Source organism: Littorina saxatilis, linkage group LG4 (assembly GCF_037325665.1).
Source record: "Littorina saxatilis isolate snail1 linkage group LG4, US_GU_Lsax_2.0, whole genome shotgun sequence".
In the NCBI taxonomy this organism is placed as follows: domain Eukaryota; kingdom Metazoa; phylum Mollusca; class Gastropoda; order Littorinimorpha; family Littorinidae; genus Littorina; species Littorina saxatilis.
The window spans coordinates 14,331,039-14,356,391 of record NC_090248.1 but is presented as its reverse complement, the minus strand read 5'-3'; the positions used below and the strand labels follow the sequence as shown (position 1 = coordinate 14,356,391).

Here is a 25,353-nt window from a genome sequence, read left to right as displayed (position 1 = left end):
AAGAAGAAAAGTCTTACCCGTAGCAGACGACGCAGCAGAGACGACACAAAGAAAACCAACAACCACAGAACCGGTAAGTGCAATGTTGTTTGTATTGATACATCGTAATGTTTCTTATATATACCGTAAAGTACCTTGTAAGCGCCCACCCACCCCCCCCCCCCCCCCCCCCTGTGCACCAATTCCGACCCAAAGTAGGGGGTGGGCGCTTACCGTCTAGGTACTACACCCTATGCACGAGCAATTTTCATTGAGAAATGTGATCTTTTATCACTTCGTAATCATATCTTCTTTCATTTTCCATCGTCAATTGTTTTTCTTGTTCGTATTGTCATTAGAAGAGCTTGGGGAGACAAATGTCGTCGCATCCTTTTCTTGTCTGCAGAGGTGCTGCACTGTGTCTCCGTTTCCCTTGAACAAGGGGTACGTCTTCTGGATATGGGCAGCAGTCTATTTTACTTGGCCAAAGACTGTTTTCGGCAGAAAGAGAGAGAGACAGAGAGAAAGAGAGAGAGAGAGAGAGAGAGAGAGAGCGCGAGACTGAGGAGGGGGAGTAGTGTCTGTGTGTGTGTGTGTGTGTGTTTCCATTGGCGTTATTATCCAAATAGTCAAGAGGTGTACGATTTGATTCGCGGCATCTTGTAATCATGGACTTGCAGGCGTTTAGATCCAAGGCGTGCAGACACACGGGGGTTTGCAAGAAAGGGAAATCATTCACAAAACTAGCAGATCAAGTGCGGAATTTTTATTTCGCCTGATTTCAATGGTGTAAAGTGGGGGGGTGGGCGCTTACAAGGTACTATACCCTATGCACGGTTTTGGACTAAAAGTGGGGGGTGTGCGCTTACTCGATACTGGGCGCTTACAAGGTACTTTACCGTATATAGGCCAAGATAATACGGGAAGCAGCCCTGGGCAATCTGCAAAAGGCCCAGCCTTCCGGCAGTGGTGAAGGCAAGTCTCTCATTGACATAGTCTCTGCATATCCAGGCCAAAACTAAAGATAGTTGCAGCAGAGTTCCCACAACAAACAAGCATAAATGAAACATAGAATTAATGGTTGGACATAGTTGTACTCCCAACTGTATTTTGTTTTTGTTTTTTTGTTACTCTGTTGTGTGTTATATTTTGATTCAGTAAAAATGTCGATTGCTAAGTTCACTTTTGTTTTCAAATCTTGTTCAAATTTTGTGTGTGAGTTTGTGTGATTAGAGATGAATTATTCAAAAAACGCAATGAAAACAAGGTTGGCATTATCCTCCTACATTCAGTAATATTAGGCATGTATGAAGTCTAAAGTTCCGCAACATCTACAGTTTCATATATTTTAATTAAGCACAAGGTCACACGGAAAACCCATTCTTCTTTTTTATGCCAATGGTGACAAGACAACAAGCGACCCTAAACTACCTGTTAGCCGGCCGCACTGCTTGACCTCAGTACCAGAGCGACCGCAAGCAAAGCCCGACTTGATATGGTGATCTTTGATTACTTTTCCTTCACTTATCCAAACATTATTCTCTTCCTGAATTTTTATAAGCCAGACTCCATGGCAAACACCTAGCAATGACCAGGATCAGAAATACATCTCACTTTATACACTTAAGCCAAGTCTGAGTAGTCTGTTATTCTTCTTTCTTGATTGATTACCATAAAATTCTCTGATTTCCAAATCTGAGATGCATGCATCAGTTTTATTGTTATGTCTGCAATAAATTTAGTTTCTGTACATTTATCATTAATCATAATTATTCCAATAAATTGACTTGCACTAAAGCTAAGTTAGAGAGAGAATTTACTGACAACAATTAAATCAGATCTAGAGTGAGTTGTTTCAACATAAAAACAAGCATTATAATTGTACAATCACATAGACATGTATACACACTTTGGACTGAACTCTCACTCTGTAATACAATTTCAAACGTTGAATTTAATTACTATTTCTTCAAGCTTTGCCATGCAAAGGGCAATATTTTAACAAATCTCAAATGTATGTTCTGTTACTCAAAATAATCCCTTTAACTTCAAGTAATATTAATTATAAATTATTTATAACACCTTATACGCACATATATGTAGATAACCAATTCTAACTTCATATGACTATAATTTGATTTTCCATTTGTTTCACTTCCAAAGTCAAATAATCATACAGCAAATAGTACACAAACTCATTTCAATTCATGGACAGATCCAGTTATTAATATGTGGTTATTTAGGAATGTAATGGCACTAGAACTGCCTAAATGGCAGGTAAAAATAGTTATACACGTTAAAAATACACTCAAGCAAAATATGTGAGTGTACGTGGGAGTTTCAGCCCATGAATGTAGAAGAAGAAGATTGGATCTTTTGTAAGGACGGGTCCTGAGGCAAATCCACACAGCCCAAATATTTGACAGTTCAGTGTCTTTGAAAAAGTTATGGTAGAAGAACAAGATTTTCAATGAAGAGTGGAGAGTCCCATGTGACTGCCTGGCTGGTGATGATGGTTGTTTAGTGGCCGCTTGGTACGGAGGTATGAGCAGACAAGAAGACCCTCTGCCTGCAAACTACAAATTACAACACAGCAGTACCCATGTCAGAGATCCATGTGCACACCTACTAATGCATAATGAAGAATAGCATGTACTAAAGTAATTTGCGAAAGCAAGTACAGCTGTACAGGCTGATGAAGCAAAGTAGCACTAGCAGTTACTTCAAGAAAGTCACTGTCCTACTTGATATGTCAAAAGCCGGTATATACCACACAAACAAATTATGTTCAGTGTCAGTATGAGTGACCATCAGATATGTATTTATACACAAGTGACAAGAGCATACAATTTTACAAATGATCAATAAATGGAGGTCAGCTGGGTTCTTACCTGGCTTTATTTTTTACGCAGGTTCACTTGATAATAGACATATGCTTGTTTGGAATCAGTAGCGAAATAAGAAACAGGCCGCAGCCAGTATGAAACGTTAAAAGCGCGCCCCAGTTGGGTGCTTCTTTTTTTGTGTGTCAATTTTACACACGACAGAAATGTCTGAATGTGCAGCATCTATTTGGTTTAACCAAATTTAACTCAATAAAGTACCACTGAAAAAGTTGCTTTTGCATTTGACCGACTATTAGGGTTTAACGTCCTCTTAGACCAACTGGTCTATATTGGGACAGGTGTTGGTAATACGCTGAAAATATGGTGTGATACTTTGATTCGAACAAGCCCGCTGTGGCTGTCTTCTTCGACACACCAGCATTGGGTTTGTCTTGTCAAAGTATTGAAATACGATCATGATAATCAGAGATGAAAGATCATGCAAGCGTGTCTTCGTGTTTTCCAAGCCCTGAGACTTTTGCTGTGAACTTGGGATCTTTTTCGGGGGTGTTCGGACACCAAAGTTGAATCCGAGAAATAAATCTCTTACCGAACGTGGGGATCGAACCCACGCTGATAGCGACCAACTGGCTACAAAGCCAGCACGCTACCAACTTAGCTACGTCCCCGCCAATTGCATTTGACCAGATACTTGTAGTTGCAAACCGGGTTATCCACCATATTTTGAACTCCCACCAGGCGACCGGGCAGTAGATTTGGCCATCTCTAAGCAGTGAAATCATGTTAATAATTTAAAGCCTTCTACAGGGTCAATTTGTTTAGATGCTTGGCCATTTGGATGCCAAACACCATGTGACACAAGATCAATGCAATGAGCATTTCTTCTACTTGAGAGCTACACAGACAATTAGTAGAGATACTCCTCCAGTGTTGGTGGATTCAGTCCAAAGAACTGTGATGTCTCACTGCCATGTAGGCAAGTATGACAGTTGGACAACAAAACTCCAACCAGGTAGAGTTTCCCTACAGGGGACAAGAACAGCTTCAAATTTTTTTTGAAATCCAAAAATGCCCACAGCCTAACAATTTTTGAAAATTCCCATTCAACAGAGTTTCTCACCCTGCTCATTTCTGTGTTGAAGGCCTGTTGCTCTTCTGTGATCTGTCCACGGTACGGCCTCATCAAGTTAGGGGTCAAGGGGTAGGCTCGGTCCCCATACAGGTACATTTCATCTCCTGCTGGAGTGACCATGTGCTGCTGCATGTGTTCAAGAATGCCACTACCATTCAGCAAAGCTGCGTCATGTCGTCGACCAACCAAGGGCCCAAAAACATTTGCCACAAGGCCATTTGGTGTCACGACACACTGAAACTTTAGAGAGTGCACCCTCTTATGGCCATTGTACACTTCTTGTTGCAAATGGCCGGGGCGACACATTGATCGTATTGTGCCATCAACCATCCCCCAACAAAACTCCAGAGGAGCCCCCTTGGCATGTATAGCTGCACAGTACCGTTCCAGTTGGGGCACTGTCAGCCATGGCTGATTGAGGTTTGTTAGTTTGTCAGAAAACTGATCATAGATGAAGTCGATACCTACCTTGAACAGCACACACAACTCCGGCTTGGGACGATGAAACATCTGCGAAAGGTCAGCAAACCGGCATGGGTAAGCCAACCTCCGCAGACAGATGCAGAGCACCTCCAATCCTGAAAAAAATCATAAATTCAAATGAGCCTGGTGAGTGTGTATGCGAATGTGTGTGGAGAGGCATATTCTCATACAGTCTTCAAGTTCAAAAATAATAACACTGCAAAAGTTTTCTCACGCGCCTTAAAATACCCAGCCCGACATGCTTATCATCAGTTTGATTTTCTATTTATCAGGTTTGACACAGTTACTGGCTATACTGCACACACAAAAACAGTTACCCGACAAGAACAAAATAAAAAGATTTTTATTTTGAAGGGGGGGGGGGGGGGACACCACGAAGACAAAATCAATAAAAACAATTATCATAAAAAAAGTTAAAACAAATAAGTCCTTTGCACATCAAAAGTAACTTCCCTTGAACTTGGATTCATGTAACAATGGCGGCCACTTCGTCAACTTGTAAAAAAAATATTCATTTATTTTGTTAAACTAATATGAATAAATTATCAGTATCGACGCATCTTTATTTATTCTGTTACCATATTTCAAAAATAATTTCACTCAACTCCACAGACTAAGTCAGTAAGTGGCACAACCAATTCACTATTATTTCTCTATTGTCTAAATAGAGTACTGTGTCGACCAAAGGGGCTAAAGTTAGTCAGGTACATTTTGTGATTCAAGTTCAAAATACATAGTTCAAATTTTAGATTTTAAGCAATCCCAAAATAAATTATGCCCCAACTCAACGCTCCGCTTTAATCTTTTACGAAACCTGAAATAGTAAAAACAACTCACTGAATATTCACAGTAAATGCAAACTTCACGACTTTGCGAATCAAATCATGGAGGAGGATCATTAAACTATCATTCTGACTGAAATACAACTCAACTTCACAGCAACCAGGGTAAAAAATAAATCCTCACCACTGGCCTTGGTTCTTTGATTGTTCATTCCATTAGGCGCCTGCATAGTCCTCTGCATTCCCAGAAGGGCGCACAGTCGCCGAATCTCTTCCGCGCTGAAGCGAAATAAGTCCTCACATTCGATGGCTGTGAAGTGATCAAGGGCGAACTGACCCTCATAGGCCCTTCTTTCTGGCTGTTGAAATGTAGGTTAAACTTAGTGAAATCATGGATCACTTGTACACTTTATTCAATTAATTAGCCTGAAAATTCTGCTGAAGCTACTCAAATCAATACTGGGTAACAGAGGGAAAGTTAAACTCCAACATTTTAACTCGCCAGCTGGGCGAGTAACTTCAAGAAAGTCACTAACCTGGCAGAAATTTCGCCGCCCCGATACATACCAGTTACCACAATTGATCTGCAGTAGCGTTAATAAAACCCTTTTGGTTGCATTTGACCAGAATTTTAATTGGCCAGCCAGGTGAGTTGCGAGCCTGTTGTTACTAGCCAAGCGGATTGTTTACTCGCCCCTGCATAACAAATGACCCTTACAGGTTGAACTTGAAGCATGTTGGATAAATAGTTTCAACTGTGCATCTCAAAAAGCACCAGTTGACAGTATTCTGATATAAATACTGTGTATGTTTTAGAACACAGAAGTTTCCTTGTACTGAAGTAATTTGATCCTAGAAATAATAAAACTAGAACCAAGGTGCCTTGTGCTTAAAAGTCTGATAGAACCAGTAAGTGTAACATCCTTCTTGAAAGTACATGTATTGCTATCAAATTAAAATGACACAAGAACACAAACTGACAGTGACACAGACTCTGTGACAGAGAGTGGACTTAATAATAATAGTCATGCTTTGATGAAACTAAAACTCTGACTGCAGATTTGGTCATCAGTTTCCATTTGATTTTGATTCTTGAACAGTAAATAGTTAAAACTCTATGTTTATAAACCATGATTAAATGTAAGTAACAAAGTCACACGGAAACCAAATCTAGGTGTAAGTGTTAGATCTACCCAATATCACTATCAGTATCACTGTTGATTCAGACAAGATCACTATAATGACTATGAAAATGAAATCTAACCAAAAAAACATTTAATTTTTTACATGAACAACATTTAAAACCTAACCATAACCAATCCAAAGTAACCTCACCGGCCATAACCAAAATATATGCCTGTTCCTGACAATTATATTTTAGCGGAACCTTTAATGCCTTTAGAAGCTAGACCTAAGCTTTGACTTGTTTGCTAACCTGATCAAGAAGTGCGAAGACAACAAAATCATCTTCTGCGTCATCCTCGTCCCACGCCGCAAGCTCAAGTTGGTCCCTGGCATCCATGAAGATCGATCTTAAAACAAAACATAAACAGCGAGAGGATTGGAACATTTGCAACTTTTCACTGCATAACTCATCTTCCAGACAGTAAGCGAAATCGAAATCGAAAAGGGTGAATCGAAAAACTGAACACAACTCAAAAGCGGCCATTTTTTGTGTGTTTGAAATGTGAAAAAGCTTGCTCTGTTCAACGCTTAAATTACAGCATCAAACCAGGATTATATCACACATTAAACTGACATTTGTACCATTAAGTGGTTTAGGAACATACTAGTTATAAATAATCCTGTAAATAAACAAGCGTTCGCTCAGTTTTTACATACCTTTTGGGGCTCGTTATTTTCGTCGATTCAACCACAGCTCGTTAGCGGATCGAAGGAAGCATCCGTAAACTTTGACCTCTAACCTTTGAACTGCGCACACATCGCTGACGTCAACACATAAAAAAGTACCGATAACCACTAGCACTACCACTGGCACTGTACACTTAATCAGTCTATTGATTAACATGAGAAGTGGTATGATTGCTACTGGTTTTGATTGAAGAAACCAGACATAGCAAGCTGTTCACATGACAGAGGCTAAAACCTGTGTGAGATGCACTTCTCCATGTGAGATTTTTTAATTCTTTTTCTTATTACAATCAAATTCGTTTCATTACAATCAAACGAACACGCACACACACACACACACACACACACACACACACACACACACACACACACACACACACACACACACACACACACACACACACACATACACACGCACACACACACACACAAGCACGCATGCATGCACGCTCACATGCACATCTCTATGTGAGATGTTTTTGGGTTTTTTCAGCGTGTTTGTTCTGGAGTATTGTCTAGTTATCATTTTAGAGGTTTAAGAAATATTGACCATAAAATTGTGTTCTTTAGTTTAATGCCTTGATGGTACCCTTTGTCGCTTGAAATCGATCATTCAAATTTGTGAGCAAAATAACAAAAGCCGCTGGAAAAAACGCCTGGCAATTGTGACTGTAAATATAGCTACTGTTTGATACAAACACAGTGAAATGGATTTCTCTGGCGCATGTGATTGAGCAGCGCTAACAAAATAATCACAAACATTGTTTGTTCGTGACACAGAGGTCAATCGTAATATCCGAAGTCAATGTTTTCTATGTTAACATGCATTGATCTCCTTGTATCTCTGTATGTCTGCCTATCTGTCTGTCTGTCTGTCTGTCTGTCTATCTGTCTGTCTGTCTGTCTGTCTCTCTCTCTCTCTCTCTCTCTCTCTCTCTCTCTCTCTCTCTCTCTCTCTCTCTCTTGTTCACATCTTGTTCACACACATAGTAAGCCTTGAAATGCCCGATTCTTTTTTGAAACTCTAAAGAACCTCTGAAATGTAGGCATAAATGCATCATAACCTTACATATATATGTATTCATTTCTGTATCGCTTTCTCAATTTGTTGCACGTGTAAACTTCTTTCCTCTTGACATCGGGATGTTGTTTGCAGGAGGGAATAATTATGCTAATTGCATTACCTGTTCTTCATACGCCTCCTGTTACACTCCTGCTTTGTATAAAACATGCTTCTTATTTGCCTGCTTCATTGTTTGCTTGTTTGTTTGTCTGTTTGTGTGTTAGTTGGTTTCTTTGTTTGTTTCATAATTTGTTTATTGGTTTATTTGTTTGTTTGTTGTCTTGTCTGTCTGTCTGTCTGTTTGCCTATCTGTTTGTTTTGCGTATATGTATATATGTATATATTACTGATGTATTATAATATTTGTGTTCTATGGAAGTTAGTAGTAAGGACAGGTTGTAAGACCAGGCTGTGTCTAAAACCTCTGTCCTTATGTATCAAAGATCAGGCAGTCAGTATCTCTCTCGTAAAGTACAATACAGGAGACTTGGACAGTTTGCCAGCAACCGACGTCAATGAACTGTATAATTATATAGCTCTTGGGGCCACGAGTCACAGTTTTCTTGTTAGACATTATCACTTGAAAGCAGAAACGGAAGCCGACTCGCACCCACTGTGCCACCGAGGAATACCCAACTCTGTGAGTGGGACCAAACTGACTTTATGTGAGACGTGATGTGATTTTTGTCAGTATGCGTTTGTGATCGTCTCTGTTCCTTGCAGGCAATCATTTAAATATGGCTGACGAAAGTCCTGACGTGAGCGGAATTACGTAAAGCTGCAGCAACGCTTATTAGCTATGATTTGTTAATATGAAGCAAGTAGCATTGGTTTGAATACGGTATTTATTGCCAACAAAGTCCTAATATTTATATCTCAAACTTCTTTGATTGATCAGTCCCAATGAAGAAAACACGTAGTGTTGCATCGATTTAGATCAAATAATTTGTGTTCGTGTGATGACGGCTAATTGAAGGGTAACGCCAAGATTTCTGTGAAGTCAATGTTTGATATTTGTGGCAAATGATCGCTTGCATGGATATCCTTTCGTATCACGTAATATCCTCTCTGTGTTTGGATATGCGTAACCTTGATTTTGAACTCGAAGCCTGTATTTATTCTCAAAATAATCGCTGCGCAGCTTTCATTACAATCAAACGAACACGCATTCACGCAAGCACGCACGCACGCATGCACGCTCACATATCTACACACACACACACACACACACACACACACACACACACACAAACACACACACACACACACACACACACACACACACACACACACGCAAACACATATACACACACTCGCACACACACACACACACACACACACGCACACACACACACACACACGCACACACACACACACACACACACACACACACACACACACACACACACACACACACACAAATGATTTAATATTCTCCGTCTATCTTCAAATATTGACTCCTATTCATTAGTTTGACGCTACCGGAATGGAGATAGGAAGGAAGGCTATTGACTCCCTTGCCAAGTGTCAAAAGTCAGCTTGTTCTAATTAGCAGGGAGAGTGAGTTGATTGACGCCAGCAGCCTAGACATCGCACAGTGTTTCGTTGAACCGGTAAATACTAGACTGCCCACCTCTACCACTCCAATCTGCCCCCCCCCCCCCACCACCACCAACACTTGCTTCCACTGCCATACTCTCACTCTCACTAGACTATCTGCTAACCTTGTTTCTTCTTTTATCTTCATGTTCTTCGTTTTTACTTATTTGACCCCCCCCCCCCCCCCACCCCCCCACACACACACACTTTTACCTCCTCTCCTCCTTATTCTGAGCACACGCACACACATACACACACACACGCATGCACGGACGCACGCACGTACGCACGCAAGCACACGCACACACACAGATACACACATGCACGCACGCACGCACACACAGATACACACATGCACGCACGCACGCACACAAGCAAACACACACACACACACAAACACACACACACACACACACCCCACCCACCCGCCACACACACCCCACCCACCCGCCTTCATCCACTCCCACTCCTAACACCCTCTTATCCGCTTTAACTAGCACATTCACACCTTTCCCTTTATTCAATCAATTCCCTCCTTCGCTCCAACACCTTGACAACAAACCTTGACGCCCTTAACACGTCAGTTTATGAAGCATTGATTCCTGTTGGGCCGTGGATCAGCGCAACTTTCGTCACCTGAACAAGGTCGGCCAAAATCCACTGATGAACAACGTTTGGCAATAGCAAGAACACGTCACTGATCAATGCTTTTCGGCTTTTATGGAGTCGAGGTCAGTTTCGACTGTCTTTTCCCAGGGGATGTTGTTATGACGATGGAGTTTAGGTGTGATGGGATGTGTGAATTGTTATGACGATGGAGATAAGGTGTGATGGGATGTGTGAATTGTTGTGCCTGTCGGAAGCTGATATAACTTTTTTTTCTTTCTTTTTTTGGCTTAACGCCCAGCCGACCACGAAAGGCCATATCAGGGCGGTGCTGCTTTGACATATAACGTGCGCCACACACAAGACAGAAGTCGCAGCACAGGCTTCATGTCTCACCCAGTCACATTATTCTGACACCGGACCAACTAGTCCTAGCACTTACCCCATAATGCCAGACGCCAGGCGGAGCAGCCACTAGATTGCCAATTTTAAAGTCTTAGGTATGACCCGGCCGGGGTTCGAACCCACGACCTCCCGATCGCGGGGCGGACGCCTTACCACTAGGCCAACCGTGCCGGTTAATATAAGATTGAAGATGACATCCTTGACAAAGTTTGTTTTTCTATCGTGATTGCTTGAATCTTCTGCAAGAAACCCAGAGAGAAAGAGAGAGAGAGAAAGAGAGAGAGAGAAAGAGAGAGACAGAGACAGACAGACAGACAGACAGACAGACAGATAGACACAGAGACAAAGACAGAGAGTAAAGAGAGACAGACGGAGAGGAGAAGACAGAGGCGAAGAGACAGAGACAGACAGCGTTTATGCAGGACTCTTGTAGGTTCAATCTGTTGTCTAATTGTTGGGTTTTCTGTTAACTCAAATTAATCACAGATATAATTAACGTGAGTGTACGCAGAGCTCAGTCGGTCCAGCCATATGTGAGAATGTGTCGAATATTTAGCACAACCAGAGTATGTACATTTAATATAAATGTGTACATCAATTCCATAAACACGCAGATGAAAGGATACTTACTAATATCAATCATAAGAACACTAAATAAAATAACTTAATGAAAGTAAATACATAAAATAAACAAATATATAAATAAACAGATACATGTAAAAAAAATTAAACAATAAAGAAATACTGAAATACAGAAAGAAAAAGACAGAAGTAAAGATGATAACAATACAAAAATTAAAAAAATAACGCAATAAAAAATTTTAAAAATCCATTCCCGGCACACTTACATCATGGGAGCCATTATTCTAGAACGAACATATCGTATACGCAACGTGCACGTGTGTGTGTGTGTGTGTGTGTGTGTGTGTGTGTGTGTGTGTGTGTGTGTGTGTGTGTGTGTGTGTGTGTGTGAACCAGCGTCAAAGCGTAATCCTATCCTGCACCGTACATGCATGGCAGTGCAGAACACAGTAGGATACACTTGAGCACTCGCACTCTCCCAATCCCAGGCGCAACCATGGTGGCCACAGTGCAAGACCAGTGTTATGGCGCCTCAGGGTTGTCCCCCCTCCCTGATCCCTGCTTTTTATCCCCTGTACACTTGCCCTGTTTGCACAGGCTCCGCTTCCCCTAAACCCCCCAGCACCATCAATCGATTCCAGCGGCTAATCTGGACAAATATCTCCCCGCTCTGGAACCGCCGAGTGTAGCGTTAGCTTTTTGTCTCAAGACAGAAAAGATTTGAAGATTGATACAGATTTTTTTTCTACAAAAAGTGGAAAGTTTTGGAACTTCAAGACACCGAACTCGTCTGAAGCTTCTTCTGAAGGCATAAGTGTTAATTGTGTTATGTAAACCGCAAACATTTAACAAGAACGTTGAAGTGTGATTCTAACCATTCAGTCAATCACAGGCGCCGGACACACCGACGGTAGCTTTACGTTGAGCTTCATGTTCAAACGCTGGTGTGTGCATGCAGTGATGTATAAAAGGAGAGGAAAGCAAACGATTTCTGGGCACCCTTTGCTCGGTTCGACTGCTATCTGCATCAAAACGAGAATAAGCTCGTGTACACTCTTGCGCAATTACCAACGGTCTGCTGTTGTTCGTGCTAGTTTGCAAAGAAAAGTCATGAATTCTATCATGCCTCCGCCCCCCCCCCCCCCCCTCCCATGAAAAGTAGATTTAAAGTACTTCATAAAGTGACGTCATACTGGCCCTATATTTTGCTTTTAAAGCTGACGTCATTTGCGTATTAGAAACTCGCAGACACACTGATCACGACGTACACACATTCTGATCAGTCATCGCTCAACGGCTATCGCCAGTTATCTGTTTGACCGGACGCTACAGTCCTACGCGAATCTATCAAAATAAGAATACAGAGTTATCTCCCATATGTTTTTCGCGAGCACTGATCTAAATTTGAGATCAGTGTTCGCGAGACGAAAATGATTGCAGATTGGCCGACTTCGACAGTGATCTCCGTTCTGTTCTTCACAGTTATGATAAAGACATCGTTCTAAGGTCAAAACAAGTCGAAATTTTGGGACTGCTGCTGGAAGGAGACCGTAATATATGGTTTCATCACTGTCAACTGGTTACAGAAAAAATCGTCTGCTCCAGTGAGCGCCGAAACCAAACGGTTGATTATCACGTGACACTTTTGCCATATTTAGAGTTGTTTGCACAGTAAATACAGCCGCGAAAAATAGCTCGCTTGAAACTGTCTTACATATCAATTCCTTTGTAATTTAAAAATTACAAAACACAATGAAAAATCATTATCGACGATCGCGAATCTGCTTATATCAATAATACATTACAAAAAGCTCTAAATATGTAAAAAAAAAAATAAATAAAAAAATTTAAAAAAAAATCGGTTTCCTTGCCAGACAAGGAAACTCAAGGCATCCTGTCAGGGAGAGAATGAGCCGAACTCATTTTGACCTGAGGTCAGGATGGACGTACACACTTGATGTTCCCTTCGCGTGTCCATTTTTTTTAGTCGAGTGATTTTCATTCAACGGGTTTCTTACAGTGACCGAATTTCATAAGTTATGGAATGATCAGTGCTGTGTGTGTGTGTGTGTGTGTGTGTGTGTGTGTGTGTGTGTGTGTGTGTGTGTGTGTTATTTCGGATTTGTATCCACAATGCGTCATGGTCTGCCTGCTTCTCGCGCACTCTTTGTCAATGGCGCTGGATTTTACTAATATTGTGTATAGACATGTACACATTCTTGCACGGTTAAAAAAAAAAAAAAAAAAAGGAAAAAAAGAAGGCTACAGATTAACGAGGTAGAGTTTTAGGACATTTATATAACACACGTACTGCTACGTAGGACATTGCTACATTGGTGTTGAATTGAGGTCAATATTGTGCGCGAACTACGCACCTCTGCCAGAGAGAGAGAGAGAGAGAGAGAGAGAGAGAGAGAGAGAGAGAGAGACAACGAGAGAGACAAAGAGAGAGAGAGAGATACACAGACAAAGAGAGAGAGAAAGAGAGGGAGAGAGAGAGAGAAAGAGACAGAGACAGAGACAGACACAGAGAGAGAGAGCGAGAGACAGAGAGAGACGCGTTACTTTCCCATCGCAATCGGCGTTAACAGATATTTCCTTACAATCCTTAAACGAATCTGTGTCAGTATTGACAGCTTAGTGTAAACACCGCACGACTTCCATCATAATCTATCTTGTGTCTGAAACAACGTCTGAATGACGTAGCGAAACCAGGCAGTTACGCAGCACTTCCTATATAGAAAGCTATGTTAATGTTGTTTTAATGAAAGCCTACTTTGTCTCTGCTCACACACAAACTATTGACTAATATAGATCTTACTTTGTCAGGAAAACAGTGTCTTGCGTCAACGGAACAGAAGGACAGCCGCATAGATCGTTATTGTCTAGTTACACGTCAGATTCTCTTTGCTGGTAAAATAGAAAGACGGATTTAGTTTGTTGAACGAACAAATCTGACGCATGCGTAGTGTATGCATTACCAGCGATAAAGATGGAAAGGGGCCGTCGACGTCAACCTTTTTGTCTACTTCCTTGGAATCTAGTCGATGTCGGACACGTGCATAATGTATGCATTACCAACGATAAACATGGATGCCGCGCATCAACCGGATTTGCCGGAAGTAAATACAATAAATGCTGACGTAGACATCGGTGGAGTTGTTTCCCTTTCCGTCAGTTTCGTTAGGCTTAGAAATACGCGTACACTCTGATAAGTTTAGCACTTGCAGAAAAAAAGAGACAGATTTAACAATCTATAGAAAGATACTCTAAATAATGGATATGTGCATTTTTTTTTAAGTTCTGTTTCGTTGCCTCTGAGTGAGCAAGTTGAAATTAGGTCAATGGCTTGTGCATGAAGAAAACATGTAAAAATGCGATGGTAAAAGTTGCATTAGGGATGCATCGAAACGAGCTCTTGCTTCCAAGAAATCCAAGGGAAAAAAATTCGGATTTGGGTTTCGAAACATGAAACATTAGTTCTTCTTGTTCATTATCAGTTATTAACGGTCGATGATTTCTGCATTTACCCGATTGTCCTTTCTTTTTTCACAATGAACGTTAGCCGTCTATCTGTTTCTGATGTCTTTTCGTTTGGACACTCGCTGCCCCTGTATTTGGCATAGACGTTATCATAGTAGTTATCTAAGATTGTGATTTTAACATTCAGAATTGTTTAAGAGGACCGACTTTAACGTGCATACCAGAAGATCCATGTCATGAACATGTATTTGCCCGTTATCTGACTTCTGACACAAATAGCGTGTCATTTCTCTCGTTTCATATTTATTATTTTACTTGTGCACAATATAATAGTTTCATGATTATTAAACAATATAACGTTTCTCTTTAATATATGAGCTTAAAATAAGTGTGACCTATGGTAACTGTTTATATTGTCCACGTATTCTTGTGCTCAAGTACTGTTGGGTTTGTGTGACAGACGTTTGAGAAGGGATGTCTTTATGTACGAACATTTCGCCACCATTTCGCCACCAAGAATTAAAACCAAACCAAAAAATGGTAGGTTTATGAGCCGTTTAATGAAAGGCAGACACATTGGTCACATTTCGACCATTATCGCGATTTTGTGTGGTTATGAATTTTAATGAATAGTGAATCTGGAATCATTGGCACAGCATAGTCTCGTGGTCGAGGCGACGTGTTATGCAGTCGTGGAATGTGTTGCAACGTCTCGTATGACTGAAGAACCCGATCCTGGAACGGCAGTCTCTGATGCGGACAGGACATGTGAAGCTGGAGAAATGGAAAGAATATACATGTATGTAAAAAACCCAAAAACAATTAAAATTAAAAAATCTCCAAAAACAGATTGTAAGAAAAGATGTGGCTTAAAATCCTGCTTGGTGAATAAGGTTCAGTTTAGTTCAGTTCTGTCTGTCTGTCTGTCTGTCTGTCTGTCTGTCTGTCTGTCTGTTTGACTGTCTCTCTGTCTGTCTATATGTCTCTTTAACACAAACACACACATACACACACACACAAACGCGCACACACACACACACACACACACACTCACACACACACACACCAACCACTTACACATACACACACACTAGTACTCTCTCTCTCTCTCTCACTCTCTCTCTCTCTCTCTCTCACTCTCTCTCTCTCTCTCTCTCTCTCTCTCTCTCTCTCTCTCTCTCTCTCTCTCTCTCTCTGACACAAATTTTCCTTAGTTTTTGTTCTGGGGTGGGGGGGGAGGGAGAGAGGGGGAAGGTAGAGTGGGAAGTTGGGGGGGGGGGGAGGGGGATGCAGGCTGGTGTCAATGCCGGACACACATTCTTCCTGCTTCTGTTTAAAGCGGCACGCCACACGACTCCACTATTATTTTTCCTTTTTTTTCCTTTTAGGGACACTCACTGGACCTTGTTTGATTTTATTTTTTTAAGGTTGTCATTTGTGGTGCCTCGTGCACTCCAGTTCAGTGCACTTGAAAAAGTCACGCTTGGCGCTGGGTGAACCTGCAAATACTCTGACCTGGGCTCCCAAAACAGAAGAACTTATTTCGTTTACTTTTTTTTTTTTTTTTGCCGCTTGGTGGCAGTTCATTACAGGAAGCGAGTTTTGCTGAGGTACCGCACACATTTAACACAAAAAATAAAAACAACAAAAACATTACACAAAAAACCCACCTGAAACGAACTTAACGACATCTTCACATTAGTAGGCGGCTGTCCCCAAAAGGGCTCTAACGAACTCCCTTTTCGGGAGGTTTAGGCGCATGATGATCTTGTACTTGTGATCGCTCGGAAGCAGTCATCACGCGGAGCGTTGATTTATGGTACGAATTAAAGCTATAATACGTTACATGTCCACCTATTTCCATGTACCTACATCCTGAAACAGATAATGTTCCAAAATCAAGAGTTGAAAAAACCCAAGAACGGTAAGTAACTTGTTGAACCTCATGTTGTTGTTGTTTTGAATTCAACGTTCTAATAACGTACCATTCTTGTTGTTTGACTGTGGGTTTCGTTGCGACAGATACGAGCTGAGTTGAGCTGAATTCAGGATGAGCAAGACACTTGTTTTATTTACGTCTTAAACTCCTCCCTCTGTTTTCTATGACTTTTTTATATATTTTTTTTATATATATTACTTGTACATACGCTTGTTCCTTGTCTCAGTATGCTCCCACACCAAGTACTCACTGCTCCATCCAGATCTGAAACTCCCCAAATGAATACTAAATCCGCGGATTTGATAATTGGTACAGCTTTAAGGTGCTGTCCTTCCCGCTTACATAATCATGTTCACCCCCAAAAATCCGTCCAGGCTTAAAGGCACAGTCCTTCTGCGACAATAGTACTTCTTCTCCTTTCATGGGCTGATACTCACACGGTTTTAACGTGTACGACCGTTCTACCCCGGCATTTAGGCACTTGTGATCCGCAAGTCATCGGTTGAAATCCGCGCCGGGAGGGACAAGGTCAACTTTATGTGCAGATTCAGAGACGGTATCCGTTCAACCCCCGTGTCACCACTTTGCCATGTAACAGATAAGTGCATGTGGCAGATTCCGCACACACACACACACACACACACATACATACATACACACACACTCACACACACACTCACACACACACACATATACACACACACACATACATACACACACACACACACACACACACACACACACACACACACACACACACACACACCTGGGTAGCGCGACTGTGTTTTCTGCTAGCTTTCCACTGGCAGAAAGCGACCCGAAACTCCCAGCGGTGGGACAATTGAGTAATGAAAATGAAAATGAACAATAATGAAAACATGAAAGCGAAGGTACCTTTAATAGGAAACCATGGCTTTTGGTCCACGGTACTGATCCAACTACACAAAGAACAAACTAATCCGTAACTAGCGGGGGCGAGGAGGTGGAGGGGGCGAGGAGGTGTGGGCGGAATGCGGGAGATAGAGGGTGAGGGTAGGAAGTGGGAGGGGGTTCGAAGGCTGGTTTTAGACCTGCAGAGCAAAAGTGATATATACTGAGTTTGAGGCGCGTGACGGAATGATACTAGCCTTGTTCGACCCCAGCGCCTATTTCGGGAATACACAGAAAAAGCTCGTTCCTCTTTGTTCTGGGTTTGCAGATGAAAAGACACCGGAAACCTAACAGAAACAGAAGGGGGCGAGTGGGGGGGGGGGGGAGAGGCAGGGGGGGGGGGGGTAAACGAGAAAAAGGAATATAGAATTTACCTGACAGGTAGAAGTCAGATTGATTTGATAGCAAACTGAAAAAATTCAGGAGAAGTTACCCTTCAAAAAGGAATGTGGCACAATGGTTACTTGAAATGTTGTGTTTGGGGGAAGAGGTGGGGTGGTGGGGGGTTGTGGCAAGAGAAGGAATTTCGATTAGCAGGTTTGGTGGTAAGGTTGTTATTTAGCAGACAGGCCAAATTTAGCATCCGTTGATAATGAGTTTGAAAGCCATTTTGAGTGTCAAAGTCCAAAGGCTTGATTTTGAGGGGGGTTGCAACACCCTCTACAGGCAAAAGTACTGTTCACACGATGAAATGGCCAGGGATGTTATTTGGAGAAAAAAAACGTCGAAGCGAAAAGAGGTCATAATAGTGAGTATGGTGCAGCAGGTATTTATACGCAAGGGGGGGGGGATTACGAAGTTCTGATAACAAGGGTAAAAGTCACTACATACTGACATTAAGACTGCCAAAGTTAGAAGAGGTGACTTTGTCCACAACTGAGAGTGTAGCACAGCCGACACCCGGGGGGGGGGAGGGGGGGGCACTACGGGCAAAACTCAGCATGGTCCCACAACAAGGTTAAAAGCCATGAATGCTTGCGGAATCCGGAGCGTGGAAGTCAGGCGAGGTAACTTATGATCCGTCGAGGAATAGCCGGAGTGACGGCTGCCCATGTTCAAATTTGATTTTCGGAGTCAACTTTTTGTGGGGATGCTATCCGTTGGCTCTCCGTTTACCAGGCAGCACGGGATGTTATCATTTTTTGTGTAACCGTAAAAAATGTTTCATGGTCACGTTTTCTCTCGTCGGAAACGCTCGCACAACGTGACTTTCTGTAGGTCGGTGTTATGTTGTATTTGTTCTGTTCACGGCTCAACATCCTAAAAAGTTCATCAATGTTTTGATTTTGAGAAGAAGAATAGTGTTTAGGGGTGTTTTTTTCTGACCAATTTGACACGTTAAACAACTCTGAGAGCCGAAAATAAAAGCTGTGATGCGGTGGGTGGGGGGAGGGGGTGTGAAGGGGAAGGCCGAGGTACTGAAACATGACTGTTGGCTGCCCACTTTTCAATATCATTGGATCTTTGCCGACTCTCTTTGGAAAGGACTCATTAATATCTAGTGGAGTGATTTCTGCTTGTGAATCGGTTTCAATCGTCAGATTATAAAGATACAATCCGAGTAGACAATCGTGTCAATTACCATAGATATATGCAGGATTTTGCAGGATATAACAGACACACAAAAATATGTCTCGATTGAACACTGGATTGTCCTTCCTTGTGCCATGTGACGTCAGAGGCCGACTAAAACTCACATTCAGGCGACATTTTTTGTTTGTTTGTTTGTTTGCTTAACGCCCAGCCGACCACGAAGGGCCATATCAGGGCGGTGCTGCTTTGACATTTAACGTGCGCCACACACAAGACAGAAGTCGCAGCACAGGATTCATGTCTCACCCAGTCACATTATTCTGACACCGGACCAACCAGTCCTAGCACTAACCCCATAATGCCAGACACCAGGCGGAGCAGCCACTAGATTGCCAATGTTAAAGTCTTAGGTATGACCCGGCCGGGGTTCGAACCCACGACCTCCCGATCACGGGGCGGACGCCTTACCACTAGGCCAACCGTGCCGGTTTTCAGGCGACATGTGGAGACTACGAAAGAGTGCTTGTTTGTGTGCGTCCAGTCGTAAAAACAACAACAGTCAAATAACAGGAATTCTAACTAAAGTAGATCGATAAATAAATGTTATTTGTATTTTGACCAAAATATGATATTTGACACATATCTCTACAGTCATTGCCAGCGCGATCTCGGAGAACAATGACTGTCCATGTGAAATATACATTGGTCGAAAATACAAATAACCCATACTAACGCCTGGCACAGTTGGAAATGTTTAATGATTTAATTTCGTAACTCACACCTACGTTAATCTGTGAAGTCAACGCAGCAAAAGGTACTTTAAAAGTAACTCACACCTACGTTAATCTGTGAAGTCAACGCAGCAAAAGGTACTTTAAAAGTAACTCACACCTACGTTAATCTGTGAAGTCAACGCAGCAAAAGGTACTTTAAAAGTAACTCACACCTACGTTAATCTGTGAAGTCAACGCAGCAAAAGGTACTTTAAAAGTAACTCACACCTACGTTAATCTGTGAAGTCAACGCAGCAAAAGGTACTTTAAAAGTAACTCACACCTACGTTAATCTGTGAAGTCAACGCAGCAAAAGGTACTTTAAAAGTAACTCACACCTACGTTAATCTGTGAAGTCAACGCAGCAAAAGGTACTTTAAAAGTAACTCACACCTACGTTAATCTGTGAAGTCAACGCAGCAAAAGGTACTTTAAAAGTAACTCTGCAAAATAAGCAGCCAGGAGGTAGCGAGACGATAGAGCAAAAGTGTTGGGGAAGGGGGGGGGGGGGGCGTCTGGTAAAAACGATTGGGGTACAAATTTACAAATGGAGTTTAAGTGCTTTTTTTCAGTTGTTCGTGCATGTGAATAAAAGAGGCAACAAAGACAACATCAGCAGGAAACCAAACACCCTGGCGTCATAAAGTTCCATGCCGTGTTTAAATGTCCTTGTTTTAAAAGTTTGTCAAATAAAACAAGAAATTCCTCCGAGGTAGGAAAAACACCCCCGTCCTTACCATTCTCACTGCCACCAACTGAGAAGGTTATTTCCCTTTGACCATTAATATGTCCCTCTATAAGTCCTTGTAGAATCTTAATCCACCAATAACTCCCTAACCGTGTGTTTGACTGGTCCCAATTTTTGTAAGGACCGTCTCAGGAATGTGTAGAACCTGTTCACCAAGTTTGGTGACGATCTGTCCGTTCATTCTTGAGATCTATATGCGAACACAAACACACACACAAACAAACAAACAAACAAACACATCGACCGAATCCTATACACACCCCTATACCGGGGGTGTAAAAAAGAAAAGGGAAGCGACAACAATGGAAAAAGAGACAAAACACATACCAAAAATTAAAGTAGGAGGCCAATTACTGAAATCTTCTGGGGGGCTTTTTATATTTAGTCAAGTTTTGACTAAATATTTTAACATCGAGGGGGAATCGAAACGAGGGTCGTGGTGTATGTGTGTCTGTCTGTGCGTGTGTGTGTGTGTGTGTGTGTGTGTAGAGCGATTCAGACTAAACTACTGGACCGATCTTTATGAAATTTGACATGAGAGTTCCTGGGTATGAAATCCCCGAACGTTTTTTTCATTTTTTTGATAAATGTCTTTGATGACGTCATATCCGGCTTTTCGTGAAAGTTGAGGCGGCACTGTCACGCCCTCATTTTTCAACCAAATTGGTTGAAATTTTGGTCAAGTAATCTTCGACGAAGCCCGGACTTCGGTATTGCATTTCAGCTTGGTGGCTTAAAAATTAATTAATGACTTTGGTCATTAAAAATCTGAAAATTGTAAAAAAAAATAAAAATTTATAAAACGATCCAAATTTACGTTTATCTTATTCTCCATCATTTGCTGATTCCAAAAACATATAAATATGTTATATTCGGATTAAAAACAAGCTCTGAAAATTAAATATATAAAAATTATTATCAAAATTAAAGTGTCCAAATCAATTTAAAAACACTTTCATCTTATTCCTTGTCGGTTCCTGATTCCAAAAACATATAGATATGATATGTTTGGATTAAAAACACGCTCAGAAAGTTAAAACAAAGAGAGGTACAGAAAAGCGTGCTATCCTTCTTAGCGCAACTACTACCCCGCTCTTCTTGTCAATTTCACTGCCTATGCCGTGAGCGGTGGACTACGAGTATACGGTCTTGCTGCGTTGCATTGCGTTCAGTTTCATTCTGTGAGTTCGACAGCTACTTGACTAAATATTGTATTTTCGCCTTACGCGACTTGTTGTTCTTAACAACTGCCAACATATGTCATTTCCAGCTGGAAGCCGTTTTGTCAGTCGCTCTTGAAGACAGGAGAAATTGAAAACAAAATCCAAAAGGAAATCAAGCAGGGACAATAAATAATCTAAGAGATTTTGTTTACAAGACTTCAAAACTTGACATAGAAAGTTCTACATTGTCAGTTGTTTTTGAAAGAAAATAGCAGCGACCACAAGCCCTCAAGAAAGCTAAAAAAAAAAATCTACAGTTGTATTGTGACAACACATACAACAAAAACTTTAAAGATTCTACGATCAGTCGTTGTTGATTGTTAAGGACAGTTAAAAAAACCTAAAAAAACAACAACAACACGATAACCAATCACAGCTTGCAACAAAGCTAGCGAGAGTATTATGACTAGATATATTCCTTTACATAATATTAATGGCATGTAGTTAACGTTATTGTGGGATAAAATATGAACCAAAAAAAGAATACATGGAGTTCGCTTGCCATATTGCCATGTCGGTTTCCTGTGAAAATGAAGCAACAAAATCCAAGATTAAAAAAATCCCCCCCCCCCCCTTCCAAAGTAAAACAAATAAAAACAATGAATCCACAACAACAAACATTCAATAATCTAATTGGAGGTTTGTTTACTATCAAAAACGTGGCTTGCCTCGAGCAAAGCTGTCAGGTTGCATCCTTGTGCTAATGGCAATACGGAGACACTTGGTGAATTCTGTCAAAGTGGACGGGGAGTAGAAAACAAAAGCAAAATAGAAAAGGTCTGGGTTAATTGTCGATCCCAAACCCCGACATTCCCAACAAATGACGCCACGGTCAGAGGGCAAAGGGGCGCTATCGTAGGGCGGCAAAGGGGAGCAACCGCGGAGGGACCCTAGAAGGAGCTACTGGTGGGCATGCCATGTCCAGTGGCTTGAAAAAGATGTCCCTTGGTCAACACGCGGCTGTTTGTCGAGAACCCTCACACGTGATCAGTATGTTTGTCTCCCCTTGAAGAACTCTTCAGCTTCTAACATTGTCTCGGCGAGCCCGGAGCGTATGGCATGCGGCCGTGGGGGCTTTGTGTTTGTGTTGCCGGGGCTTAACGCGGCTCTGCTTTGGCAATTCTTGCACAATCAGGCCAATTGGAACTCCGCTCAGCAAGCGACCTACGTCTGGTCCCTGGACCTACTCTGTGGATCGCACAAACCGATCAATGAGAAATGACCTCAGTTATCTGATCGTGTTGGGTCTCACTTAATCGCAGAATCGCGTCAATTCGAGAAAGCATGGACACTACAAGTGGGCTTTGTTGCTTCAGCATTAGTAGACTGATTTAAGTACTGAGAAATACTCAAAACGTAAGAATTGTTTCAGACCTAAAGTATTTACTTAGTGTATCTATTGAACGTTCCAAGTATCCAAATGAGCAAATAATTATGGTTACACACTGTAAGCTATACCTCATTAGTAGATTGATAGCTGCAAAGTGCACATAGCTAAACAGGAGATAAAACCAAAATCTACAGAGATGGACCAAGTGTATGAGAGGGAGGGTCTTCCAAAATGAGACAGGGGCCGGGTACAGGGGCTGGCCAGGCTCGGGGTCTGGGGGCAAAGTCTACCAGATGCTTTTGCAATGTAGAATTTAAAAAATGTATTTGGAGTCCCGCCTTCAGAAAAAGTACATTTGCTGGGTTCAGGGCAGGGGGGGGGTGGGTTCCGGAACCCAGAGACTCCCCCTCAGATGCAGCCCTGATCTACAATACATAGTGAGCAGGTAGCAATGCAGTTAATGGTAGTGGCAGATAAGGTCCATGCACACCGTGCAGTACCTGAGTATTGATTACCACTGGCTATTTTCAATGTGTGTCCTACTGCGCGTTGCTTTTCACTGCCTCTTTCTCGTTCTCGTGGACAGGGACATACTGTTATAGCCAAGGCGTGAGCTTAAATCTCCACCCTTGAAAAAAAAAGATCATTCATTCATTCATTCATTCATTCATTCATTCTCGCCTGTACTACCAACCACGATAAGTCCTTGTACGCAGTAGTCTCTTCGATCTCTAACAGACAAGACGGTTTGTATGAATAATATGAACGTGAAAGATGCAGAGAAAAATATATTCTATAGGACAGCACTAGTATAATTAGTTTGTTTGTTTTTTAAATCTAATTTATCATGGTGTATGGCAAACTGTAGCTTTTCTGCTTCATCGGCTGGGGTATATACCCGTGTGTCCAACACCGCCTTTGACCAGCAATAATCTACTCTTATTCAAAATGTCCAGTTTCTCGAAGAATCGTTATGGTCTGTACAACTAATCTCAAGAATTCCTTGCGCGTAGCAGTCTCCTTAATCTTTCACAGACACGGCAGGTGGTCCGAAGCACTGCACAGTAGCACACTCAATGTAAATGGTTAGTGTTAACCATTAAAATAAGGCACCCGTTTAATGAATCAAAAGAAGAGATGGTTCTACCAAAAAAAATAGATGCTTTCACCAAAAGAAAAGATGGCTTGAGTGACAAAGAATTAAAGTACAAAAAAAATTTTATCCGCCAAAAAAATTGCTGTCTGAACAAAAAATAAAATAAACTGGCAAAAGCAAATATACTCAGGCAAAAGAAAATATAATCAGGCAAAAGATGGACTACTTCAGGCAAAAGAAAATATAGTTTCAACAAAAGAAATGGATAGTCATTCTCCAACACAGTGAAACACTTTGAGAGAGAGGCTGAAAATGTCAAGATTTCTCGGAGTTGTTGAGAATAACATTGTAAAGAACTGGTCTATGGAACGAGCACCAAATGTAACCGCAGAGCACACCGAGATTGCCGAAGCACCACATCGCACACTGAAAATGTGGACAACAGCGTTTGAGTGGGCAACGTCACCAGCTAAGTCGCTGAAGACTGGGAACACGATCTTCGTGGGATCTTCAACCCTGGAAAGGGCGCTCAAGACTGCCGCCATCCGAGAGACCAAAGAAAAGGTTGAATCATCGCACCGTCCTGGGCTGACTTCGAGGAGTATGCCACATGTCGGAGGTGGGTGTGTAAGATTACGATCGACGAAAACAATCAGTTTTTCTGCGACTGTCCGGAGTTCCTCAAGTGCTACGTGTGTCATCATTCCATGGGCATGGAGATTCGTCTGGAGGTGACCAACCCCCCTGCCCAGGCCAAGACAATCCCAATCGGCCAGAAGCGAAAGCGCGGACGCCCAAAGCTGTCGGGACCAGCGCTTATCAGGCAGTAAACACACTGATATCGACTGCTCTGTACACTGATTTTATCATTTTCATTTAACTTTCTTTGGACGTACAATTATGATTATGATTATGGAGTGACACTATTTTGTCTCTGAAAGTACACTAA

At 41.8% G+C, this 25,353-nt stretch overlaps 1 protein-coding gene and 1 long non-coding RNA gene across 2 annotated transcripts in view; one reads left to right on the top strand and one right to left on the bottom strand.

Moving 5' to 3' along the window:
* Positions 1-25,353, top strand: part of LOC138964044 (uncharacterized) — a 428,123-nt gene that overhangs the window by 157,252 nt on the left and 245,518 nt on the right. The gene's annotated exons all lie outside the window — the stretch shown is intronic.
* Positions 1,914-7,236, bottom strand: LOC138964037 (uncharacterized). Its single transcript, XM_070335916.1, has 4 exons — positions 7,065-7,236; positions 6,658-6,754; positions 5,407-5,581; positions 1,914-4,535 (listed from the first exon to the last, which is right to left on the bottom strand). The coding sequence occupies exons 2-4, from the start codon at positions 6,742-6,744 to the stop codon at positions 3,733-3,735; spliced, it is 1,065 nt and encodes a 354-aa protein (XP_070192017.1). The 5' UTR covers positions 6,745-6,754; positions 7,065-7,236; the 3' UTR covers positions 1,914-3,732.

What these genes read in the sequence shown, in the direction of transcription:
- LOC138964037 (XM_070335916.1), bottom strand. Translation starts at nt 6,744, where the DNA reads ATGGATGCCAGGGACCAACTTGAGCTTGCGGCGTGGGACGAGGATGAC. An exon ending in TCTTCGCACTTCTTGATCAG is followed by an intron (nt 5,582 to 6,657) that starts GTTAGCAAACAA and finishes ACATTTCAACAG; the next exon opens with CCAGAAAGAAGGGCCTATGA. An exon ending in TCAAAGAACCAAGGCCAGTG is followed by an intron (nt 4,536 to 5,406) that starts GTGAGGATTTAT and finishes GATTTTTTTCAG; the next exon opens with GATTGGAGGTGCTCTGCATC.